The 22,111-nt window shown below is 39.5% G+C and overlaps 1 protein-coding gene across 1 annotated transcript in view; it reads right to left on the minus strand.

The window, feature by feature from the left end:
- The window catches only part of ABCC4 (ATP binding cassette subfamily C member 4), a 344,218-nt gene that overhangs the window by 258,721 nt on the left and 63,386 nt on the right, over positions 1 to 22,111 (minus strand). The window contains exons 2-5 of the mRNA XM_040336098.1: positions 21,672 to 21,782; positions 11,136 to 11,256; positions 5,272 to 5,493; positions 2,336 to 2,425 (exon numbers count right to left, since the gene is read on the minus strand). Coding sequence (XP_040192032.1) covers positions 2,336 to 2,425; positions 5,272 to 5,493; positions 11,136 to 11,256; positions 21,672 to 21,782 — 544 coding nt within the window. The remainder of the gene's footprint in view (positions 1 to 2,335; positions 2,426 to 5,271; positions 5,494 to 11,135; positions 11,257 to 21,671; positions 21,783 to 22,111) is intronic.

The raw sequence follows: 22,111 nt of genomic DNA on the forward strand, positions 1-22,111 counted from the left end.
TGTGGTCAGTTTACAGGGAGGAGGGCAGAACCAGACAGGATCAGACAGGTATTTTAGGTGACAGAAAGGGCCAAATTACTCAGCACTATGGTGTATAACATGCTTTAAAGGAACGGGATCCATTTTTTTTTTTTTTTTTAGGGTAACAAACGCTTTAAAGTCTGATGACTGCATAGCACGTCTGTATGCTGGTGGAGAGGAATCTTTCCTATACTCACTGAGGACGTTATTCATGTGTGGGATCTATACATCGACTTAACAATTTTAATGTATCCATTATAATTTAAATGAAGATGTATTTATTTATTCACTATTGTGATATGAAAGTTATGATATAAATGCAGGGTTTCTTGGTTTCTTTTCATGTTATACGGTAGGTGTTTTTTACACTTTTTTGGGTTATTGATTTGCACGAGTTTGGAACCTATTGATTCCTAGGTGTTCTTTTAAAGTATATGGTCTATGATTTAATACAGAGAAATATTGATTTCTATGTTTTTTTTTTTTAAAGAATATGGACTTAAACCTCAAAGGCGCATTTACAAATATAGTGGAACCTCGGATTACAAACATAATCCGTTCCAGAAGAAAGCTCGTAACCAAAGCACTAGCATATCAAAGCGGGTTTCCCCATAGAAGTCAATCGAAACGAAAATAATAAGTTCCGCATTGACTTCAATGGCATGCAATACTGCATGCGGCCAGAGGTGGGGAGCTTCGGAAACGCCTGGAAAGGCTCGAGGACAGCTCGGCTGAACTCAGGAAACCTCGGAAAGGCTCGGGAACGGAGTATTTCCAAGGTTTTTCGAACGGCTCCGATCAGCTCAGGCGCCCCCCCCCCCCACCTCAGGCCAAACGTGGTACTGCACACCGCTTTGGCTTGAATCCTGCTCGTTTTGCTTTACAACACTCACAAACCGAGTCAGAATTTTTAAAAATACAGTGCTCGTATTGCGAAACGAGCGTTACTCACAATCCGAGGTTCCACTGTACCATCATTCAATAATCATTAGAAGGAGCTTTTTTCCCCCGCACATTAGACTCGGGTAGAAAACTGCTGCGGTCAAATCCTGCTAGGAGGAAGCAGGGGATGTGGCCAAGGCATGCTGTGTGCATCTTTGGACACACACAGTCCAGCTTGGGAGCGAGCTCGCACAGACACCTCTAAAGCACAGGACTTGATATGGCGACAACATTCTTGCACAGAGCAGACAAGTATAAACCTCTTATTTTTATTTATTTTTAAATGACCCTAAAGAATTACTTTAACTTATACTTTTGTAACTTGAAAGTATTATATTGACTTTTGTTATTACATGTCACTTCTGGTTGTGCAATTGTTCTTGTAACCATGTTGTACTCAAAGTATTGGCTGGAGTTTAGCTTGAATTTGTTTTGTGCATCTAAATCTGTTAGTCTCTCCCCCCACCCCCAACCCAGACCAACAATGCTGCTGTCCAAAGGCACCTCTATGCCGTTTCATCCAGACTGGGGGCAACCTAGTACTGGAGGTGTGTTACTGATCAGATCACCAGGTGAAAATAAAAATAAAAGACAGAAGAAAAAAAATAATGCAGTCACCACATCGAATAATTGGTAAGCTGCAATATATTACATTTTTGCTTTTGGTTTTATTACCAATGTAAGAAAAAGGACTGCAGAGCAGGCAAGTATTAAAAAGGAATTGCGCATGCATATGAGAGGTGCAAACAGGTTACTCTTTATTTTAGTGGAAAAGTAAAAAAGATAATTGTCTTACCCATAATTGTATTATGTAACGTGTATCGTTTAGGTAAAACATAATTTGTCAAATAACATGTAAAGTGTCTTATACTGCTTTGCACATGATTAATAATAAGGTTTATAAATAATCTATTTATTGGTAAAAGTAGCTAGTCTCCTAATCATCTTGTCCTTCACTGAAGACTGAAGACCTAGGCAGCCACAGATAATTTCATGTTGTTTTGTTCTACAAGATATATAAAAATCAGACAGGCGACAATATATCCAAAACAAATAAAAAATGACCAGATTAGATACTGTATGAAGGAAAATATTATAACCCATTGTGATTACTGGAGGCCAAGTGTCTGATAATAAATAAAGATGCCTTGAAAGCATTGCTATGGTTAGATTGGCACCATTTCATTAATCTGACTTGTCTGTAAACATTACTTCAGGGCAACTTTTAGATACCACTGAGGATATTTGATCCAAAAACAATAGAATTTATTGTACAGGTTTGTGACAAAAAAAATTAGCAGGGAGAAGACCTGGGAAAATGTTATACAGATTACAATGCAAGCTGAATGGGAGCGGATGTGAATAAAATTACCTGATCAAACTTATTGACATCATTTGACAAAAGATTGACAATTTGCCCTGTAGTTGTTTTTCCCATGGCTGTGTTACTGAGACGAAGGGCCTGAAAGAAGAAAAAAAGTATCAGTAAAGAAAGGAAACAAATAATTGACCTTGTGCACTGGTATTGCTGCTGGTGTGGTATCACCACAGGGCCAAGGGCAGATTGTAGAACTGCCAATCAGCCAGAGTTTTCCAATCATTGATGTATAACGGGTACTCATTTGCTAGTCCAAATATTGATTATGAACTTGTAGAAAATTACATTTAGGAGCAACTGGTAATGACATCCTATATAAGCTTAACCACTTCCAAACAGGGCACTTACGCACCTTCCCGCCCAGGCCAATTTTCAGCTTTCAGCCATGTCGCACTTTGAATGACAATTGCGTCCTTTTTTCCCCACAAATAGAGCTTTCTTTTGGTGGTATTTGATCACCTCTGCGATTTTTTTTTTTTGCACAAACTAAAAAAAGACTGAAAATTTTGAAAAAAAAAATAAAGTTTATTTTTTTCTGTTAATTTTTTTGTAAATAAGTAAGTTTTCTCTTTCAATTACGGGCACTGATATGGCGGCACTGATGGGCACCCATAAGGTAGTACTGATGGGCACCGATGAGGTGGCACTGATGGGCGCTGGTATGCGGCACTGATGGGCGCTGGTATGCGGCACTGAAGGGCACTCATAGGCGGCACATATGGGTGGCACTGATGGGTACTTATGGGTGGCACAGATGGGCACTGATAGGTGGGCACTGGGCATGGATTGGCATTGTGAGGTGGCACTGATGGATCCATGTTGCCAATCAGTGCCCATTTGTGGGCACTGATTGGCATTCTTTTTTTTACTGTCTTTTTTTTTTATTTATCTTTTTTTACTATTTTTTTTTTCCCATTTTTTTTTTTTTTTTAATTCCCTGGTGGTCCAGTGTGGCGATCCGAGGGGGGGCTGCGCTGATAAACAATTCATTGCTGTACTTAATTATAAAGTGTAAGCTGATGTTTAACTTCAATTAGTGTATTAAATAATTATTTTTAAATTATCTACTTTATCCAGAGTGTAGGCACACTAATACAGAAGGTGTGCTACTGGCCAGATCCCCAGGTAAAAACAGAGGGGGGGGGGGGGGGGAAGGAAAAAAAGAAAGCCTTCTCCTGTGTGCATGCCTGAGCTAAATACAGTTGGATTCCAGGAAGAAAACACTACATGAATCTGCCCTTACTCAAGATGGCTACTGCCAGAAATGATAGGGGGTGTTTTTCGCAAAAAAATAAATAAAGCGTAGAGACATGGATGGACGATTTAATTTTTTTTTAAATATTAAAAATAGCATTTTTGGTTTGTGGTGCTCAGATGAAGTGTGATTCCACTTTAAGCCTAGGTTCACATTGCTGCGGGTTAGAAAATTGCCAGCTGAACTTGCACGATTTCCACGCGGCAATACAGGAACTACTTTTGGGAACCGGTGCGGTGACGCAAAATCGCCGCCGCACTGATGTGGACGGTGCCATTGCCGGAAGTAGCCGCCGATCTGGCATGCGATTTGACATGTCAAATCGCATGCCAAATCGTACCAATGCGAACCTAGGCTAAAGCAGAGTCCCAGTCTCCTGTGGAAAAAAATAAGAGTCAGCAGATACAAAAACTGTAGCTGTTGACTTTTAAAAAAACAGCCACTCACCTGTTCCTTGATCCATCGGTGTGCTCACTGCAGTCGATCCCACCCACTGTCTTCTTTCCTTGACACCAACATCTTTACTATGGGCACCCGGGTGTGACAGCTTGGGGCTTCACAGCCGGGTGCACACTGCGCATGCGCGAGCAGCGCTGCCCATCGTGAATGGTGGATGCAGTCTTCTGGGACCTGTCACATGCCGAAGAAGACTGCAGGGGGAGGGAGAATTTCTGCTTCGATCGTCCGACGTTCAGAGTGAAAGTGGGAGCGAGTACCTGTCAAAATCTGGTACCCGTTCCTCAAAAGTGCCAATTGTTCAAGGGGAGCGGGGGACGAGCCCTTAAAGCGGAACTTCTCTTTTTGGGTGGAGCTCTGCTTTAAGCGAGAGCATTACCAAACCAAAGGACTGATTGCAGAGGAAACAAAAACGATATGAATAAAAATGAAAGAAGGGAATAAGTAAAAGATCCACATAGAGAGCAAAGAGTATTGCAGACAATTAAAGTGGATGTAAACCCACTCTCATCCTTTCTAAACTACTGCCATAGTGCTGATCTATAAGGATATACATGCCTCCTGCATGTATCCTTACCTGTCAAATGTCTCCCCTCTGTCCGTTATAAGAACTGAAAAACTGCAGATTCTGTGGGTGGATCTGTTGTCTGGAGCTCGGTGGGTGGAGTTGTGATGTCAGTAGACTCTCCACCCACCTCTACACTCCCCTTGTCAACATGCATTTTTTCCTGTGTATTACTTACACAAAATTCTGCCATGATCACCAACATCCAGTCAAAATCCATAAAAGTAACCACATGACTTCAGAAAAGGAGTGGGGGTGGGAATTAAAAAATAATGCCTGTCTGAAGCTAGTGCATGAGATTAGTAAATAACCTGTCACTCACAGCAAGGGGGCGGAACGGACCAAGGTTTTTCTCTGCAAGTCCGTTTTATTTTACTGAACAATAAAAAAGAGGATTGCTCAGAGCTGGATTAACTTTGTGTGACAAGACTGGGCACAGATTATAGGAAATCTTATACTGTACACTGACATAAAAAAAAATATACATTTCGGGTTTACATCCACTTTAAAGAGACAATATCATGAAATAAAGTAATAATGGCTGGATAGAACATTACATAATCTATAATATAGCTTGATATAAAAGAAGGCAATATTGGTTTATTTGTTGATATCATAATGCAGGGTATTACAGGCTCAGAAATAAACCCTCACCTTTCTATAGATCATATGACACATAGCAACACGGAGTTTCATGCCAGCTCGAAGAACATGATAGAAATAAATATGATGAAAGACTGCCAAAAGCAAAGTACAGACGGACAAGGCTGCAGCGTTTATGTAGGCACTAGCCAGGGCGGCATCACTGGGATTATCCATTTCAAAGTAACTCACAACATTTCCAAGGAAAATTGGCTGGATCACCTTGACACTTTCCTTGAGGAAAAGAAAAAACATAGGGTCATATTTTCATGTTTATTCAAATGAACTGAGAAAATAAAAACAAAAATAATTATCAAAGCATATGAGGATGTTACAATCTAATCAGTGTTACATTTCCAACGATATCAATTAATGCTTAAACCAGCCCATAACAAGCATGGAGGTTCAGAAATTATACCTTATAAAAGCTTACCCTCGTCTTCATTTTGATATTAAAAATATAAAAAAAAGGAGATTAAAATGTAGAAATAATAATAATAATAAAAAAAAATTAAACAGCCAAATAGGATGGACAGCAACATGTTTTCTTACCAGCAATCTCATAATAAAAAGATAAAATATTGCAGTTAGTCTTTATATTTTCTCAGTATAGGTTTCCTATAAGCCACAGACATTATTGAACCAATTGCTATGGGTTAAAGCAGGTATCCTCAAACTACGGCCCTCCAGCTGTTGTAGAACTACACATCCCATGAGGCCTTGTAATGCACTGACATTTACAGACATGACTAGGCATGATGGGAATTGTAGTTCCTGAACAACTGGAAGGCCGTAGTTTGAAGACCCATGGGTTAAAGCAATGTCAGCCCACTGTCCTTCAGACTTTTAAAGGTGCAGACTGTAGCCAGTGGGAGTAGAGAGCACTTTGGCCTCAGTGGTCAGCCATAGTGAACAATGCCCCAAGGGTTCAAAGGCAATGGGAGTAAAAAAGAACCTAGGACAGGTTTGTGGGAGTAAAACATGACCTGGGGTTGGTGGCGAGTGGGAGTGAAAATTACCTAGCAGCTGTAGCCAGTGGGAGGAGGAATAACATCCAATTTATAGTGTCAGTAGAATGGGCTGTGCTAGTGCAAGGAATAGTGAACAACATAGCAAAATTCCCCTATTGTTGATTTCAGTGTGTAAAGTGGCGCCCCATTGTTAGTTTCTGAAGGAGGAACTATGCTCCATCAATAATGCCAATTTTTGGGGTCATTGGGAAAAAATGTGCCCAATCAATGATGTCCATTGTTGGTAACCATGAAAGGAATAGTTACCCATCAATGATGTCAGTGGGAGGAATAGTGCCCCATTAATGGAGCATTTGGGAGGAATAGTACCCCATCAGTTGTTTTAGTGAGTAAAATTGATCAAAGTTACAGTTAAGGGAAAGGCGAGGCCACATTTGGGGACCACTAGTCTAGTGAAACGGTGGGGTAGATGGCGGGACAGATACATATTGATTTTTTTCTTACTGTGGGGATACTTTTTTTTTTAAATTATTATATTCTTTCAACCATTCCCTTTAATCCGTGTTCTCTGTTATCTACTGCACAGGCCCCCTCAGTGTCAGTGAAAGGGAAGTAGCAAAGTATTTACCAATACATGCGCTATGTAACTTCCAGCGTCTCCGATTTCCACATCACTTTCAAAATTGTAAAAACTGGGCTGAATTTGATTTGTGGCTTGTTAATATTAATTTTGTTTACATCAGGTTTTCTGTATGTGACAGGCAGCAAGGTGTATGTTCCAATATCACAAGCAGGTGTGCTCTAGCACCATCAGATTAAGCCGTCTATAACCTGGGACCACAGGTTGAATGAACAAAAACAAAAACAAAAAAAAAATCTACCAGTGTATGGCCAGTTTTACCAAAAAAAAAAAAAGAAGAAGTGTAAGGCAGCCTGGCATACTACACTAATGAAAACGAAAGTCTTGAAAGGTTAGGCTGTGCCCATTGGCTGCATCTTGGGGCATATGTTAAGTTGAGTTTAAGGTAGCAATAAAGGATATTTTTTTATTTTTATAACAAACCTTTTCTACCTACCTGCTCTGTGTACTGGTCTTGCATAGAGCAGCCCCGATCCTCCTCTTTTTGGGTCACCTGCCAGTGCTACTGGCTCCTCCACCTCAGCCAGCGCATCCAATAGCAAGCCACTTGCTTTGAGGGCACTGGTGCGTGCTCGCTCCCAAGTCCCGCTCTACGTGTTCACAAGACAGGCAGTGCCGCGGCTCCGCCCTGCCCCATGCTTTTTCCTCATTGGCTCACTGGCTGTGACTGAAAGCAGCAAGAGCCAGCCTATGAGGAATGAGAGACCCAGGAGAAGCTCAACTCTCATGCACATCGCTGGATTGAGACGGAGCACAGGTGAGTATTAGAGGGGGCTGGTAGGGACGCTGCGCACAGAAGATTGTTTTACCTTCATGCAAAGAATGCACGGTACAAAAAACCTTGAGCCTTTAAAACAACTTCAACCAAAACCAATAGGAAGGTTTAGAAAATGCTTGCGAGTAATGGAATGGGAATGGTCAGGCATTCTAAATATTCCACTAAAACTCCCTCACTTATGAGGCAGAATATGTGTTTACAGAAGAGCTACATTTATATGAACATTATAAAAGTCAACAGGAAAAACGTACTTTCAAGAAAGCCTTGCAATAAAACTGAGGGCACATGCCTACTGAAAAGGCACAATAGTCTCCAGTAAAAAGTATCACAAAATTATAGACTATACTCTGGACCACATTTTATTGCAACAATCATCCAAAATGTAAAACTGGTACACCAAGAAAAACAGACTACTGAAAGTATTTTGTAAATGTTCATTACAACACACCTTGAACAGTCCCTTTGTTATTTCACTTCCATGGATGTGCTTCTAAGCTGAATAGGCCATTGTTTTCATGAAAACCTCCAACAGCTTTGCCAGTTTTTCCTCAAGAACCCGTCAGAAAAGAAAGATGGGAGCTGCCGCTGATTGCTTGTTTTAAAAAGGTGTACTCTGTGGGGTAATTATGCTTGCTGGTAGGTCACTGACCTGGAACATGTAAATATATCGCAGGTACTGGGACAGTGATTCATAATGTAGTAAAAGAAGAATAAGAATAACAGCACCCGAGTATACACCTTCAAAAACAAGTCAGCAGTTGCATTTTCCATATTCGTTTGCTGACAAGTTAGCTGTAATTCCCTGTACACACAAATCGGATTTCGCGCCGGAATAAACTCCGGAATTTCATCGGAAAAACATGTCGCTCAAGCTGTCTTGCATACACACGGACACACCAAATTCCGGACACAATGCTTACGAGCATGCATGTTTTTTTCTCCGTCGGAATTCCATACAGACGAACGGAATTTCCAATCTCTTTTTTTCCGATGGAAAAAAATTCTAATTCTTTCTAAGTTGGATGGAATTTACGACTGAAGGTGTCCGATGGGGCATACACACGGTCGGAATATCCGATTCCATCTGACTTTTTCCATCGAAAATTCCAACCGTGTGTATGCGGCATAAGGGCCTGTTCACACCACATGCAGTGGAGTGCTTTTTTTCTAAATCAAAAATGCATGGAAAGTCAGTTGTATGGGTTCCAATGGCATAATTCATATCAGTGCAGTGCGTTCCAGAAAAAAAAGTGCAACGTGCTACTGTACTGAAACACATTGAAAAGAATACAAAATAACCTGTTTGCAGTTTGCGAGAAGCCATGTTGGGGACACAGCAAATATGTGGAAGAAGACGCTCTGGTCAGATTAGACCAAAATGTAACTTTTTGGCCTAAAAGCAAAACGCTATGTGTGGCAGAAAACTAAAGCCTCATACACACGATCGGATTTTCTAACGGGAATTGTGTGATGACAGGCTGTTGTCATGTACGCTCCATCAGACAATTGTTGTCGGATTTTCCGATAACAAATGTTGGATAGCATGCTTTAACGTTTTCCAACAACAAATGTGTGCTGTCGGATTATCCAATCGTTTATACAGAAGTCCTTTGGAGAAAATTCAAAGTACAAAACATGCATGCTCAGAAGCAATGCTAACCATAACACAACATTAGCAGAAGTTGCCCAAAGGGTGGTGCTAAAAAACATGTCGTTTCAGGTTTGTTGGCCGTCAATTCTTTGCCGTTTGTATGCAAGACAAGTTCATGGCCAAAAGTCCTATGCTTTGTCTGCGGAAAATCCGATTGTGTGTACCAGGCTTAACACTGCACATCACCATGAACGCAGCATTATGTTGTGGGATGCTTTTCTTCTTTACAGGACAGGAAAGCTGGTCGGAGTTGATGGAAAAATGGATGGAGACAAATACAGGGCAATCTTAGAAGAAAACCTGTTAGAGTCTGCAAAAGACTTGAGACTGGGGCGGAGGTTCACCTTCCATCAGGACAACGACCCTAAATATGCAGCCAGAGCTACAATGGAACGGTGCATATCAAAGCATATTCATGTGTTAGAATGGCCCAGTCAAAGATCAGACCTAAATCCAATTGAGAATCTGTGACTTGAAAATTGCTGTTCACAGAAACGCTCCATACAATCAGACAGAGCTTGAGCCATTTTGCGAAAAAGAATGGGTAAAAATGTCACTCTGTAGATGTGCAAAGCTGGTAAAAACATCCTCAAAAAAGACTTGCAGCTGTAATTGTATTGAAAGGTGGTTCTACAAAGTATTGAATACAAATGCAAAGCACACTTGACACATATTTGTAAAAAAAAAAAAAAATATTGAAAAACCATTTATCATTTTCCTTTCACTTCACAATCATTTGACCCTTTTGTTGGTCGATCACATAAAATCCCAATAAAATACATTTATGTTTTTTGGTTGCAACATGACAAAATGTGGAAATTTTAAGGGATACGAATACTTTTTCCAAGGCACTGTACATGCTTGATTTAAACATTGACCCAAAAAACTATATTTTTTTCCGAAAGCACAGGACCTAGAGAATAAAGAGATGGTAGCCTCAAATTTTAATGTCACACAGTATTTGTGCAAATGTTTATAATATCTATATGTTAAGTAAAAAAATACACTTCTTTAATAAATACACAATAATATGTAACTTTTCCATTAATTATAAAGGAAGAGATGATTTTGGCAATTTTAAATCCCGTAAATCGAGTTTTAAAATTGCATGCACTTGCAAAATTGCAAAAGATAGGATACTCAAAACTGAAAAATATCAGAATATTAAAAACCTTACTGTTCATTAGTTTAGTTTAGAGCTAAACTTATTTTTTATTTTAATTATTTTAAATATTTTTTTTGTTTACTTAAGTTTATTACTATGACAGAAAAGCTGACAACCCCCACGTTTCAGCGAAGAGGCAGTGACAGGTACTTTTTATAGATTAATCAGGGGTCTATTAGAGCCGGCAGCTCATGCGGACTGAGGGCACAGAATTCCTGAGCTGCAGCTTCAGCTGGCCAGTGCAGCCAGGATACTGATACTGTATATGTAGAAATGCTAAGAGTTGAACATTTCTAGGATTTACCAATCTGCTGTTGCTCTTCATTTTAAGTCCTGATCCAGTGGTCCAGGGCTCAGAGGGCACAGGTAGTGGGTCAGAAGCGTAAATTGCCACTTGTCAGCATGTTGAAAATATTAGGTGGCTTTACACTGCAGGCAAGTTGGCCATCAAATTTTAAAACAAGCCAATGTCTGCTGCGGTGGCCTGCATCAGTCACAGACTTTAACAACTATGGTGGTGACAGTAAATAGGCTAAAATATAAATCCAGAGTTTCTAAAAAGTCTGAGGTAACAATGAAAATGCCTGAAAATAGATTTTCTGCAGGTCGGGCAAAAAACACATGAATGAGCACTCAAAACAAAAGCTACTTTGGTACCGATAAATCCATACCTCAATTAGAGTAAAAAATCCTAGGACAGAGTAGGCCTTCCAATGGCATTGTATAATTGCTTTGGTTAAACGTGGGGCTCGGCCTTCCTTCTGTGCTTTTTGTAATTCTTCATCCCAGAACCTAAAAAAGAATGACATAGTATGAAATGTACAGTACTCAGAAATATTTTTCAGAAAATGTTCACATCAAAGGTGGGCTGTTTCCTGCAACCAAATACTTCATGCTATGTAGGCATACAGGGATGTGACATTTGTTGTCAATTGCCAGTCCCATGGGAGACAGTGCAGTCTAAAGATGGAAGGGAAGCAAAAAGAAAACAATCCCACAAGGGATCTCTCGCTTTACTATAGTAGTACTTGTTTTTTTTCCTCCTCCCAGACAGCAATGCTTCACTCAGCGCCTTTGAGCTGGAGAGAAGAGTTTGTATCTTTCCTTCATATGTAAAAGTTTGTTTTTTGCATAGGAGTTATATACGACGGTGAGCACTATGGTTTGATTTCTTTGGCTCCGAGTTTGAAAACCACCTGATACATATGAAAAGGCTGGGCTTTGTGGTTCCTCAAAACAATGTTTTTTTGGCAACACATGCAAGCAGGATTTAATGGAAGATGATTATGTCCTGCTTTTAATCCGAGAGGTGCTTGACATATATGCCAATTTGTAGTGAGGGTCAACAGTGGACATGAGAATTTGCCCTTTGGGGGACAGTAGAGCTTTTTTCTTTTGCAGCACATCTGATCACAGCAAAAGGAGTGGATTTTGCAAATGTTGGGACTGTTCACAATATTTTGGGACTTTTGTCCATTATATACAAATTAGTTCAATGTGTTTTTTTTTTTTTTTCAAAGTTTTTTTCAATGATTGTGTATACACATAATTGTAGACTATAACAGCATATTTTATGAATATGATATGGCAATTATAACTTTGTGCATTTGAGGACAAGTCAGTAGTGCAGCATGTTAGAAACCACACCAAAAAGATGCAATAATCAGGATAAAAACTGCAAAGTTTATTTCAATTGATAAGCGTGAACTGTGCCTTTCTCAGCAGGTACAAGTTCATAAAATGTCACAAAGCCAAACCGGGAGAAAATGCATGTGCCACTGGCTTTAATTTGCGATTGTTTTTTTCAAATATTTTTCATGAATGGGATGCACGGTTGACTTTATTGCAGCTGCCATGAAGTGCATTTAATATTATACAGCAGAGGAGTGGTATAAGCAACAATCAGAAAATCAGGAAGACAACCAGGTAAAGTTAATCTTTCCTGAGAGACACGTGGGGCTGCCATTGCTGGCCCCTTTTGAGGATGGAGAGCTCTCTGACTAGTACCCTAGCCTATTGAGTTCAATAATGTTTGATGAACTAATTCTCTGACCTACTGAGTTCAATAATGTTTCATGATGCTGTTAGATCTCTGGCTAGTACCCAGGCCTACCAAGTTCAATAATGTTTGATGATAATGCCCTTTCTCTGGATAGTACACGGGCCTACTGAATTCAATAATGTTTGATGATGATGCTAGCCAACTCTTTGGATAGTACACGGGCCTACTGAGTTCAATAATGTTTGATGAGGATAATGCACTCTCTGGATAGTACCCAGGCCTACCGAGTTCAATAATGTTTGATGATGCTAGCTAGCTCTCTGAATAGTAATTGGGCCTAGGAGTTCAATAATGTTTAATGATGATGCTAGTACCCTGACCTATTCAGTTAAGTAATGTTTATGATGATGCTAGTTCTCTAGCTAGTACCCTGACCTATTCAGTTCAGTAATGTTTGATGATGTTAGTTTTCTGGCTAGTACCCTGACCTACTGTTTAATAATGTCTAATGATGCCAGTTCTCTAGCTAGAATATGGACCTACTCAAGTAGGTTTACTTGAGTTCAGTCATTTTTGATTTATTTCATTTTTGATTCACTGACCCGAGACATGCATCTGTATAGTTAGAGTAACGTCAGACATCTTTAGTTGCATATTTGTTCCAGGTACAGTAAAAAAAATACACAAAGCAAGAGGATATTCATGACAGCCAGGAATCTAGCATTTGCAAAATGAGAAGTGTCAATAGCAGCTTCCCTGCTGTTCTCAGGAAAGGAGTCCTTTAAAGAGACCAGAATTGCACAAGCAGCGGACATGCATTTCAACACTCAAGGCTATAAATGTCATTACTTATTCCCATTATTTCTGTTTTATGATACACAAATCCTTTAACACTGAAATAATCTCTTCCTGAGTTTCCTAATGAAGGAAATGTGCTTCTGTGATAGTCATCTAACTGCAAAAATAAATAAATAAGTCAGATAATTAATCCAGACTTGTCAGTAAGTAAAACAGGAACTGTACGAGCTCTGTGACATGCTGTCAGCCCTTTATTCTTTAACAACCACAGATACCCTCCTCAGTGGTTAAGGGGCAGCAGGACCAAATGTTGGCCATTTTTTAACTGCCTGTTGTCTCGACATTTGGCTTGTGTGTACCCGGCTTTAGTGATTCTAGTCTCGTACTTGCCTTCTAGACTAAATCCTAATTAGATGCATCCGTAATTACTAGTACATACAATCAAAAAATTGATTTTGAAGCGATCATACAATAATCCGATCTCTAGCTTTGAAGTGCCGATCGCGACAGTTCATGCAAAATTATCCAGAAGGGACAAACACGAAAAATGTTCTTGTACGATACTAGAACGTACGACTTTTCTTTGCCAAGAAATGACAGAATACATTACGTCACTTTTAAAGTTGTACTCTGTCATATATCGAAAATGTAACTAGAAGTTACAGAAAATCTTATGAGACTAGCATGCAAAAATAAAAAACAGACAATCATTCGACCAATATTCTCACCCTGTGTACGATGTTTTAAAATCCAGCAGAGACCCTCATGAACCAAAAAAATAGCAACTGCACCAAAACTGAATTTTGTTTACTCACCCGTGTCTTTACCAACACAAAGCAGGTAATCAATGGGTAAAGGAAAAAGCAAAGCGTTCCTTTCGAGGAATGCAAGTCTTGTATTATACTTTGTATTACCTAAAATCTAAAGTAAAATATGATGCCAAACATACTGAAAAATAGATTTTGGGCTGGAATACACTAACAAATAAGACTGCAAAATATGCAACGCGCTAAATGCACTTGTAAGATAAATGTAACCTTGGTGGTTAGAAGTTATCTAAACAAAAAGAAAACAAATTATCTGTGAAAAAAGCTAAACTGATTAACAATTCCAATGCAGAATGTCATGTACCAAGTTGAAGTAAAGCTATTAGAATGTAAAGAATCTAACACCAAAACAATTTAGATAATATTATTAGAACTCCCTAGTACATCCACAGGAAACCGTGATATTAATGGACAGATTTCTATTGCTGCGGTAAGTAACTAGAGCTGAGAACTTACAGGGTGGCGATAAAGTCGGCTGCAGATATTGTTGCTTCAAAAACATCCATCCATATAAAAAGGTATACCACAAATAAGAATGAGTGTATACTCATTTGTGGTATACCTTTTATATGGATGGATGTCCTGGATGTTTTTGAAGCAACAATATCTGCAGCTGACTTTATCACCACCCTGTAATTTCTCAGATATAGCCGCTTACCTCAGCAATAGAAATCTGTCCATTGATATCACTGTTTCATGTGGATGTACTAGGGAGTGTTTCCAGAATCATCTGGCCAAAAATAGCGTGATTGAATTAGCCTTTTCTACTTATCCTCATATGGGATCTCCAATGGCTTCCAGGACAGCTCTTTTTGGCTGGCTTTAAATCTGCCTGATGGGGACAGACACGTTCATCTTTGGACTGTGTGTCCCCAAGCGTGTCAAGATCCTACGGAGTAAAATGACCGCACCAGCCGGGAAGACACTGGCTGCAAAAAGCACCTAGAGGCGATTCAGTTCGCATGTTTAGCGCTATACAAGTCATTCATTCATCTTACAAACGCACTGGTAGAAGATTTTAGTGATTCCGTGTTGGGGCTTCTTTTGGTATCTTTCTTGATTCAATCAACTACAGAGCACTTGCCCTCCTCCTAAAAGAACCCCTGAAGAAGCTTTCAGGCGAAACGCGTGGGGGTAGAGCTTTTTTATGTATTGGCATTGGTGCATGTCATGGATGTCCATGGCCACATATAAGCTATAATATAGAGATATTAGCCTATCTTGATAGGGGATGAATTTTAATACTTACACATACTGTTTGTTGGGGGATATTTGCTGTCATGTCTATTTTTCTGTTGTAGACTTTTATAATAAATTTCATACATTTTACATCACTTTGCCAGTATTATTCCACAAGGAGGTTTTGGCACCTTAAAAGTCCCACTATCCAACCAATTTTTTTTCAGGATGTGGTGTCATTTATCAACTGACATACTTTATTAATTTAAATTACATATCATGGAGTACAGCACAGGACTCAGGCAAAGTATACATAGCCCCTGGGTTATAGGCTCGTACCTTCAAGTGACCCGTCACTAGCAAAGCTTTCCCGGACACTCCCCCTGGGCACTCCCCCTGTAATCCTACTCCACTCTGAGTCCTTATTTTTGTAACCAAGAAAAGAAAGGAAGGGTGGCATGTGCCCTGTACTGTACTCCAATTATTTAAATTTACAGGCAAGTCAAGAATTCCTCTTATCTTAATCTTACAGTACAGGACACAGGCAAAGTACAGACCCTGGGACCTCCCCAAGCAATAAAGGCGAATAGGGGGCATTAACTAGGTAAACAAAACTGTGCCAACAAGTTAAAAAAAAAAAAAAAAGGGTCAACAGACTCGACTTCAGAATCCTGCTGCAAGAACCTTGCGATTAACTGTTGCATCTGCAGAAGTCTGGAAATTCACCTGGTAGAACATTAAAAACGTATGAACAGAGGATCAGGTGGGGACCTTAAAAAGCCCAGGAAACATTCTTATTGGTGTTGATGGTTGTGATTGATCGTAAAAATATGTATATCCGAATGCCTTGATTAAATAAAGAATGAATAAAACAAAGCCCAGAAAACTCCATTGATCTGGTAGAATGGGTGCATAACTCCTTCTTATACATCAATGATGGACTTGGAAGCAGGGTATCCCATGTGAGGTCCTAAGGACAGGGCAAAAAGGCACTTCATCTGTCTGATCAAAGCCATTACTTTGAGATGGATTATAATAGCTTGGACTACGTCCAGGCAATGAACAGAACATTCCTTTGGAAGCTTTGTAATAGGGAATAAAGATAGTTTGATTATGTTCTAACTGAAATTAAAGGCTGATAACACCTGAGAAAGAAAGGATGGTCATGGACATGTTTTAAAGCGGTGTTCCCTCTGATTTTTATCTTTTTTAGAGGGAGGCCACTATAACCAACATCTCCCATTATTAGTGAGGGAGTGAGGGTGCCCCTTCATTGTGAAGAGGGCCTTAGAGAAAATTAGTGGGTCAAGTCTCACACCAAAAGGAATGACTGAACTTGAAGCTGAAACCTGGGTAAAGCAGTTAGGTGCTCTGTACTCTTAGGTGCTCTGTATTTTGAGAAGGTAGAGGTCTCCTGAGGAGGGAGGCTTAAAAACCTTCTGCTGTGGAAGCAAAACCCTTTCTCCTGACGCCTTTGATAAAATGGTCACGTGCCTCCCCAAAAAGGACATCTGGCTTAAAAAGGGCTGATGTGAGAGGTGCTTTTTGCTGGCAGGTGTCAACTGTCCAGTCTTTAAGCCACAAGAGTCTGCGCATGTGAATGGAGATTAGAGCCATTGTGGAAATTTGTGTTATCACATGATCTAGGCTAGGGCATCCACAGAAAACGGTAGAAGAAAGTTGCTGTAATTGCTCAGTTAAAGCTTGGTCCTTGAATACAGGATCATGTTAGTTGTTCATTGCACTAGTCCAGTTTGCTGCAGTTTGACGCACTCAAATTGCAGCGAGAGCTCGTTGCAGGGTTGGGTTTGCAAGAGTAAAATTTAGGAGCATCTCAAATGTACTACCTACAGAATCACTGAATGAAGCAACATCCTCATTTGGTACAATTGGATTCAGTGCCCAAAGCAACATTACAGGTTTTACCCAAAGCCAGAGATGCCAATTACTGGTTTAATGATCATGGTATCACAGTGCTTGATTGGTCAGCAAACTTGCCTGACCTAAACCCCATAGAGAATCTGTGGGGTATTGTCAAGAGAAATCTGGGAGACACGAGACCCAACAATACAGATGAGCTGAAAGCCGCTATAAAAGCAACCTGGGCTTCCATAACACCTCAGCAGTGCCACAGGCTGATCGCCTCCATGCCACACCGCATTGATGCAGTAATTCCTGCAAAAGGAGTCCTGACCATGTATTGAGTGGATACTTTACTGTACATAGACATACTTTTCAGTATGGCTCTTTCTTTTCCCAGCAGGTTGGCGTGGCTATGGGGGCTAAGTTTGCCCCCAGCCTCGCCAACCTGTTTATGGCTGAGTGGGAGGACAGGCATGTTTTTCATAACCGGAGACCCCAATTATTATTTTATCGGAGGTTTATAGACGATATTTTATTTATATGGGAAGGATCACAACAAGAAGCACTCCAGTTCCTGGGAGAACTCAATAATAATTCCAATAATATTAAACTGGAATACACGATCAGTGGAAATACTGTCAATTTCTTGGATGTGACTATTCAAAGAGAAGGAAATAAATTAAAGACTAAAGTGTATTTTAAAACCACTGATCGGAACAGTTACCTGTCCATTAATAGTGGACACCATCCAGCGTGGATTAAAAATATCCCTAAGGGGCAATTTTTAAGAGTTCGACGCAACTGCTCAGATGTCACTGACTATCTCTCACAAGCACAAATACTCCAGAATAAATTTGTTCAAAAGGGATATGATGAGCCAGCTTTGAATACTATGATTGAAGACATTGCTGTTATCCCTAGAGATAAATGCTTGGAGAAGAAGGCAGAAGAGCCAAACAATAATTAACACCAATGCGGATTCCTGTCTGGGTTTCATGCCCAATATAGGGAGGTAGAGGCCATTTTTAAAAACCACTGGCACATCTTGGGTAAGGACAGACACCTTGCCGAAATTCTTCCGAGTCAACCACGATTCATCTACAGGAGGGCTCCTAATTTCGGTGATAAGGTGGTTCGTAAGATTTTAGATCCCCCAGACCAACAGGCCCTTAGAATAGATCTTAAAGGATTTTTCTCCTGTAGGAAATGCATCTGCTGTAGAACTGTACGAACAAGTAACAGGGGTAAACAACAGGTCATGAGTAGTGATGGGAAGAGTTTTTCTATTAAAGAATTTATTACGTGTAACTCTTCTTACGTAGTATACCTGATCTGGTGCCCCTGTGGGCTACTTTATGTAGGGAGAACCAAGCGGTTATTGCGGATTCGAGTGGCTGAACACCTTGCGAATATTAAGAAAGGCTTCGAGTATCATAGTGTGTCAGTCCACTTTAAAGAAAAACATAACCAAGACCCCTCGTTAGCTCAGTTCTGCGGTATTGACTGTGTGTACCCTTCGTGGAGAGGCTCAAATAGGGTGAGAGACCTGTCGCAGCGCGAAACTCAATGGATCTTCCTGTTAAAAAGCCATTTTCCGAGGGGACTAAACATAGAACTGGATGTGAATTGCTTCATTAGCAATGCCTAAATTATGAGCAATAGATTTGAGACATGTGTTTTTACATATATAGGATGATCATGAGCTATGTTTATATAAGGGGGCCAAACAACTGGGCTACCCGTCATGATCAGAGTTTTGATGAGTGCATGCATATGGGGATGATGTAGTACACCCACTTACGTCTAAACCAGAGCATTTATTTGTTTTACCAACGTATATTTATACACATGTCATTTACAGCTCATGGCCCAGTTTATTATCTTTTTCCAGTATTCATTTTAATATAATGTTTTTAAATAATTTTAACATTTTTAAAAATATATGTATTTTATATATATTGTTTATGCCTATTAATATCTTTTAACTTATATTTTTATGCATTTTTAATATGGATAACAATATCTGCAACTCTTTTATATACAATTTTTAAAATATCATTTATATTTTGTATATACACTTATTGTCTAGAGATGTGTTTGTAGATTTTAGAGTGCTATATAATATATATTTTATATATGTATACATGTCATTCATAACTATACACACCATTAATTGGCTGGCTCTTGTGCTTAAATAATGAGAGCCAATGTACTCTGTGTTTCTGAATTTATACTGCTATACTCTGTATGCATAGACCTAGAGGTAACTTGTGGTCATAGGGACATCCGAAAAGCTGACAGTCAGCAATATTTGGTTTTCATCCCTCCATTATGGAATACACTGCAGGCAGGTTGAGTGTCATACCCCAGTTTAACCATCGGGGTTAGACATTACATTCGATACTAGGCAGTGGGATGTGGTGCAATACACCGACGTCGCCACTGAGGGCCTCCACCACGTTGGAAGAATGCCAGCTACAGCGTCATGACGATGATGCTGCTCTGATTGGATGAGCGGATCAGCTGCATGTTAGCATGGCTGGGAGGAACGTAAGTCCACTCAGCTGCAGCTTGTTATCATCAGTAGGCACGCATCAACACAAGGGGGGAGGGAGGACCCTGGCAACTATATAAAGCGGCACTAGACAGCTGGTAAGTAACCCCATGAAGAAATCATTTCGATGAAACATGTCGGGGAGTGATTACTGAAGTCATAACCGCACACCTTAACTTTCTAAGCTTGAACGTGGAATGGTCTAATCTGCCACCAGCTCAATTACCTAAGCAGCGGCTCCAGTACACCTGCACAAGGGCTGTAACACTTGGGCTATTCGTTGGTCCGCTGTGACCACTAGTTCACCTGGAGGATATCTTTATTTTTTGTTTTACACCGTGTCAGTTTTTGGATTTATACACTGCTTGTAACAAGAGTTACCTTTGTGAGTGCATTCTTTGGGAGATTTGTAGTGTGTTATTAAAAGTTGTGTTACAGTATCACACTATTGTGCTCTCTTTTTCTTATTTGCATATGGCTGTTATCTTGGAGTTTTCTTTTTGCTTCGGATCTCCATCTGTTTAACTGAATGCTCCACTCTATATGAAAAGAAGGAGTTCTATCAACTAAACTGAGGGGGTCAGTTAACAAGCCTGTGTGCCTAAACACGAGAGTGTCAGGCCATTTGTTGCGGTGAGTTTGCATTTCTGATGGGTGGTGGAAGCACGCAGTCACTGTGGTGTGGTGAAAGCACTTATTGAAGATCGGGAAAGATTTTTTCTTTTCCTTTGCTCTCCATTTATGAACTATTTATATATATTTTTGTTCACTTAGACCAGGGATATGCAATTAGCGGACCTCCAGCTGTTGCAGAACTACAAGTCCCATGAGGCATAGCAGGACTCTAACAGCCACAAGCATGACACCCAAATGCAGAGGCATGATGGGACTTGTAGTTTTGCAACAGCTGGAGGTCCGCTAATTGCTTATCCCTGACTTAGACAGTTCATGGACTTTATTTGCCAACCTGGTATTTTTTGATGCGATTTTTGCACGGATTTTTGGACACTTATATATTGACTCACTTAGAGGGTGGATTATTTATTTATTTTTCACTATGTCACTGTACCAATATTATATTTGTTGATTTACATTTTCACCTATTTTTTTGAGCGCTGTTTAATATCACATTTGGCACCTTATTTATAATAGGTATCACTGTATTTGCATATTAACTATTTTGGATTCTATAATTTTTAAAGCAGCAGCTCTTGCATATTTATTAATTTATTCATTTATTTTATAAATATCACTAGTGTTCACATTTATTCTCCAGCTACGCGCAGTGAGGGTGGCTCACATTAGACGGCCCTTATCTCCACCCCTTTTTTCTATACTTTTCAGTAAGCCAACATTTCTGTATTAAAAAAATCTTTTATTTTTATTTTTTTATTATTGGTCTCATGTAATAATCTTATTTTCTGAAATACTGAATCTTGGGTTTTCATCAAAATTAAAACAAAAGAAATGCTTGAAATATATCACTCAATATTGGTTCTGCTATACAAAACATTTCAATATGTTTTTATTGTTACCAAAGAAAAAAGTGTTGGGGACAATAATGATAACCCATTTATAGTTAGTGCTGTAAAAATGTAATGCAGGCTTATGTTCTTGTTGTGAATTAAATCTGGCAGCACTATGGTCGTCGGTTAGAACCACTACATGCCTGGAGTTTGCATGTTCTCCCTGTACCCGTGTGGGTTTACTCCGGCTTCCTCCCACACTCCAAAAACATGTTGGTAGGTTCATCGACGCCTGCCTTATTAGGCCCCTAGTATGTGTATGGATGCGAGACAGGGTCCTTAGATTGTAAGCTCCGTGAGGGCAGAAACTAATGAGAATGTAATATATATATATATATATATATATATATAGCGCTAAGTAAAATTGATGAACCTGTAATGAATAAAAAAAAAAAAAAAAGAAAGAAAAGAAAGACTATATTTCAACATTCTAACACCAAAGAGAAGAAGCCTCTTACCACTGGAGTTCTTCTCCAAGTCTCTCTGAAGTGTCTTCTGGTAGCACGTTATACAAGTCATCTTCTTCGAGCTTCCGTTTGTGACCAATAAGAAATAAAGAATTCAACCAGCTTAAAAAAAAACAAAAACGTATTACTATATTTGCGCTATAAAATGCATATAATACACAAGAGACAAACAACTGTAAAAACAAATTTCCCAGTTTGTTGAAAGGCAATATCACTACTACAAGACAGTATATTAAGAAATTAGTGGGGCTGGTTACATTATAGGACTCATTTTAAAGTTGTCAAAGAATGTGAACATCTGGAAATAAATAGTTACTGCTTCACAATAAAATTTGTGCAAAAATACTAACATAGGAACCCTTTTAAATTCTGCTTAAAGTTTATTTTAGCATTTAATCTGTGCATGAGGTGAAAGAAACTGGCCAATAAAT

This window comes from Rana temporaria, chromosome 2 (assembly GCF_905171775.1).
Source record: "Rana temporaria chromosome 2, aRanTem1.1, whole genome shotgun sequence".
Taxonomy (NCBI): Eukaryota; Metazoa; Chordata; class Amphibia; order Anura; family Ranidae; genus Rana; species Rana temporaria.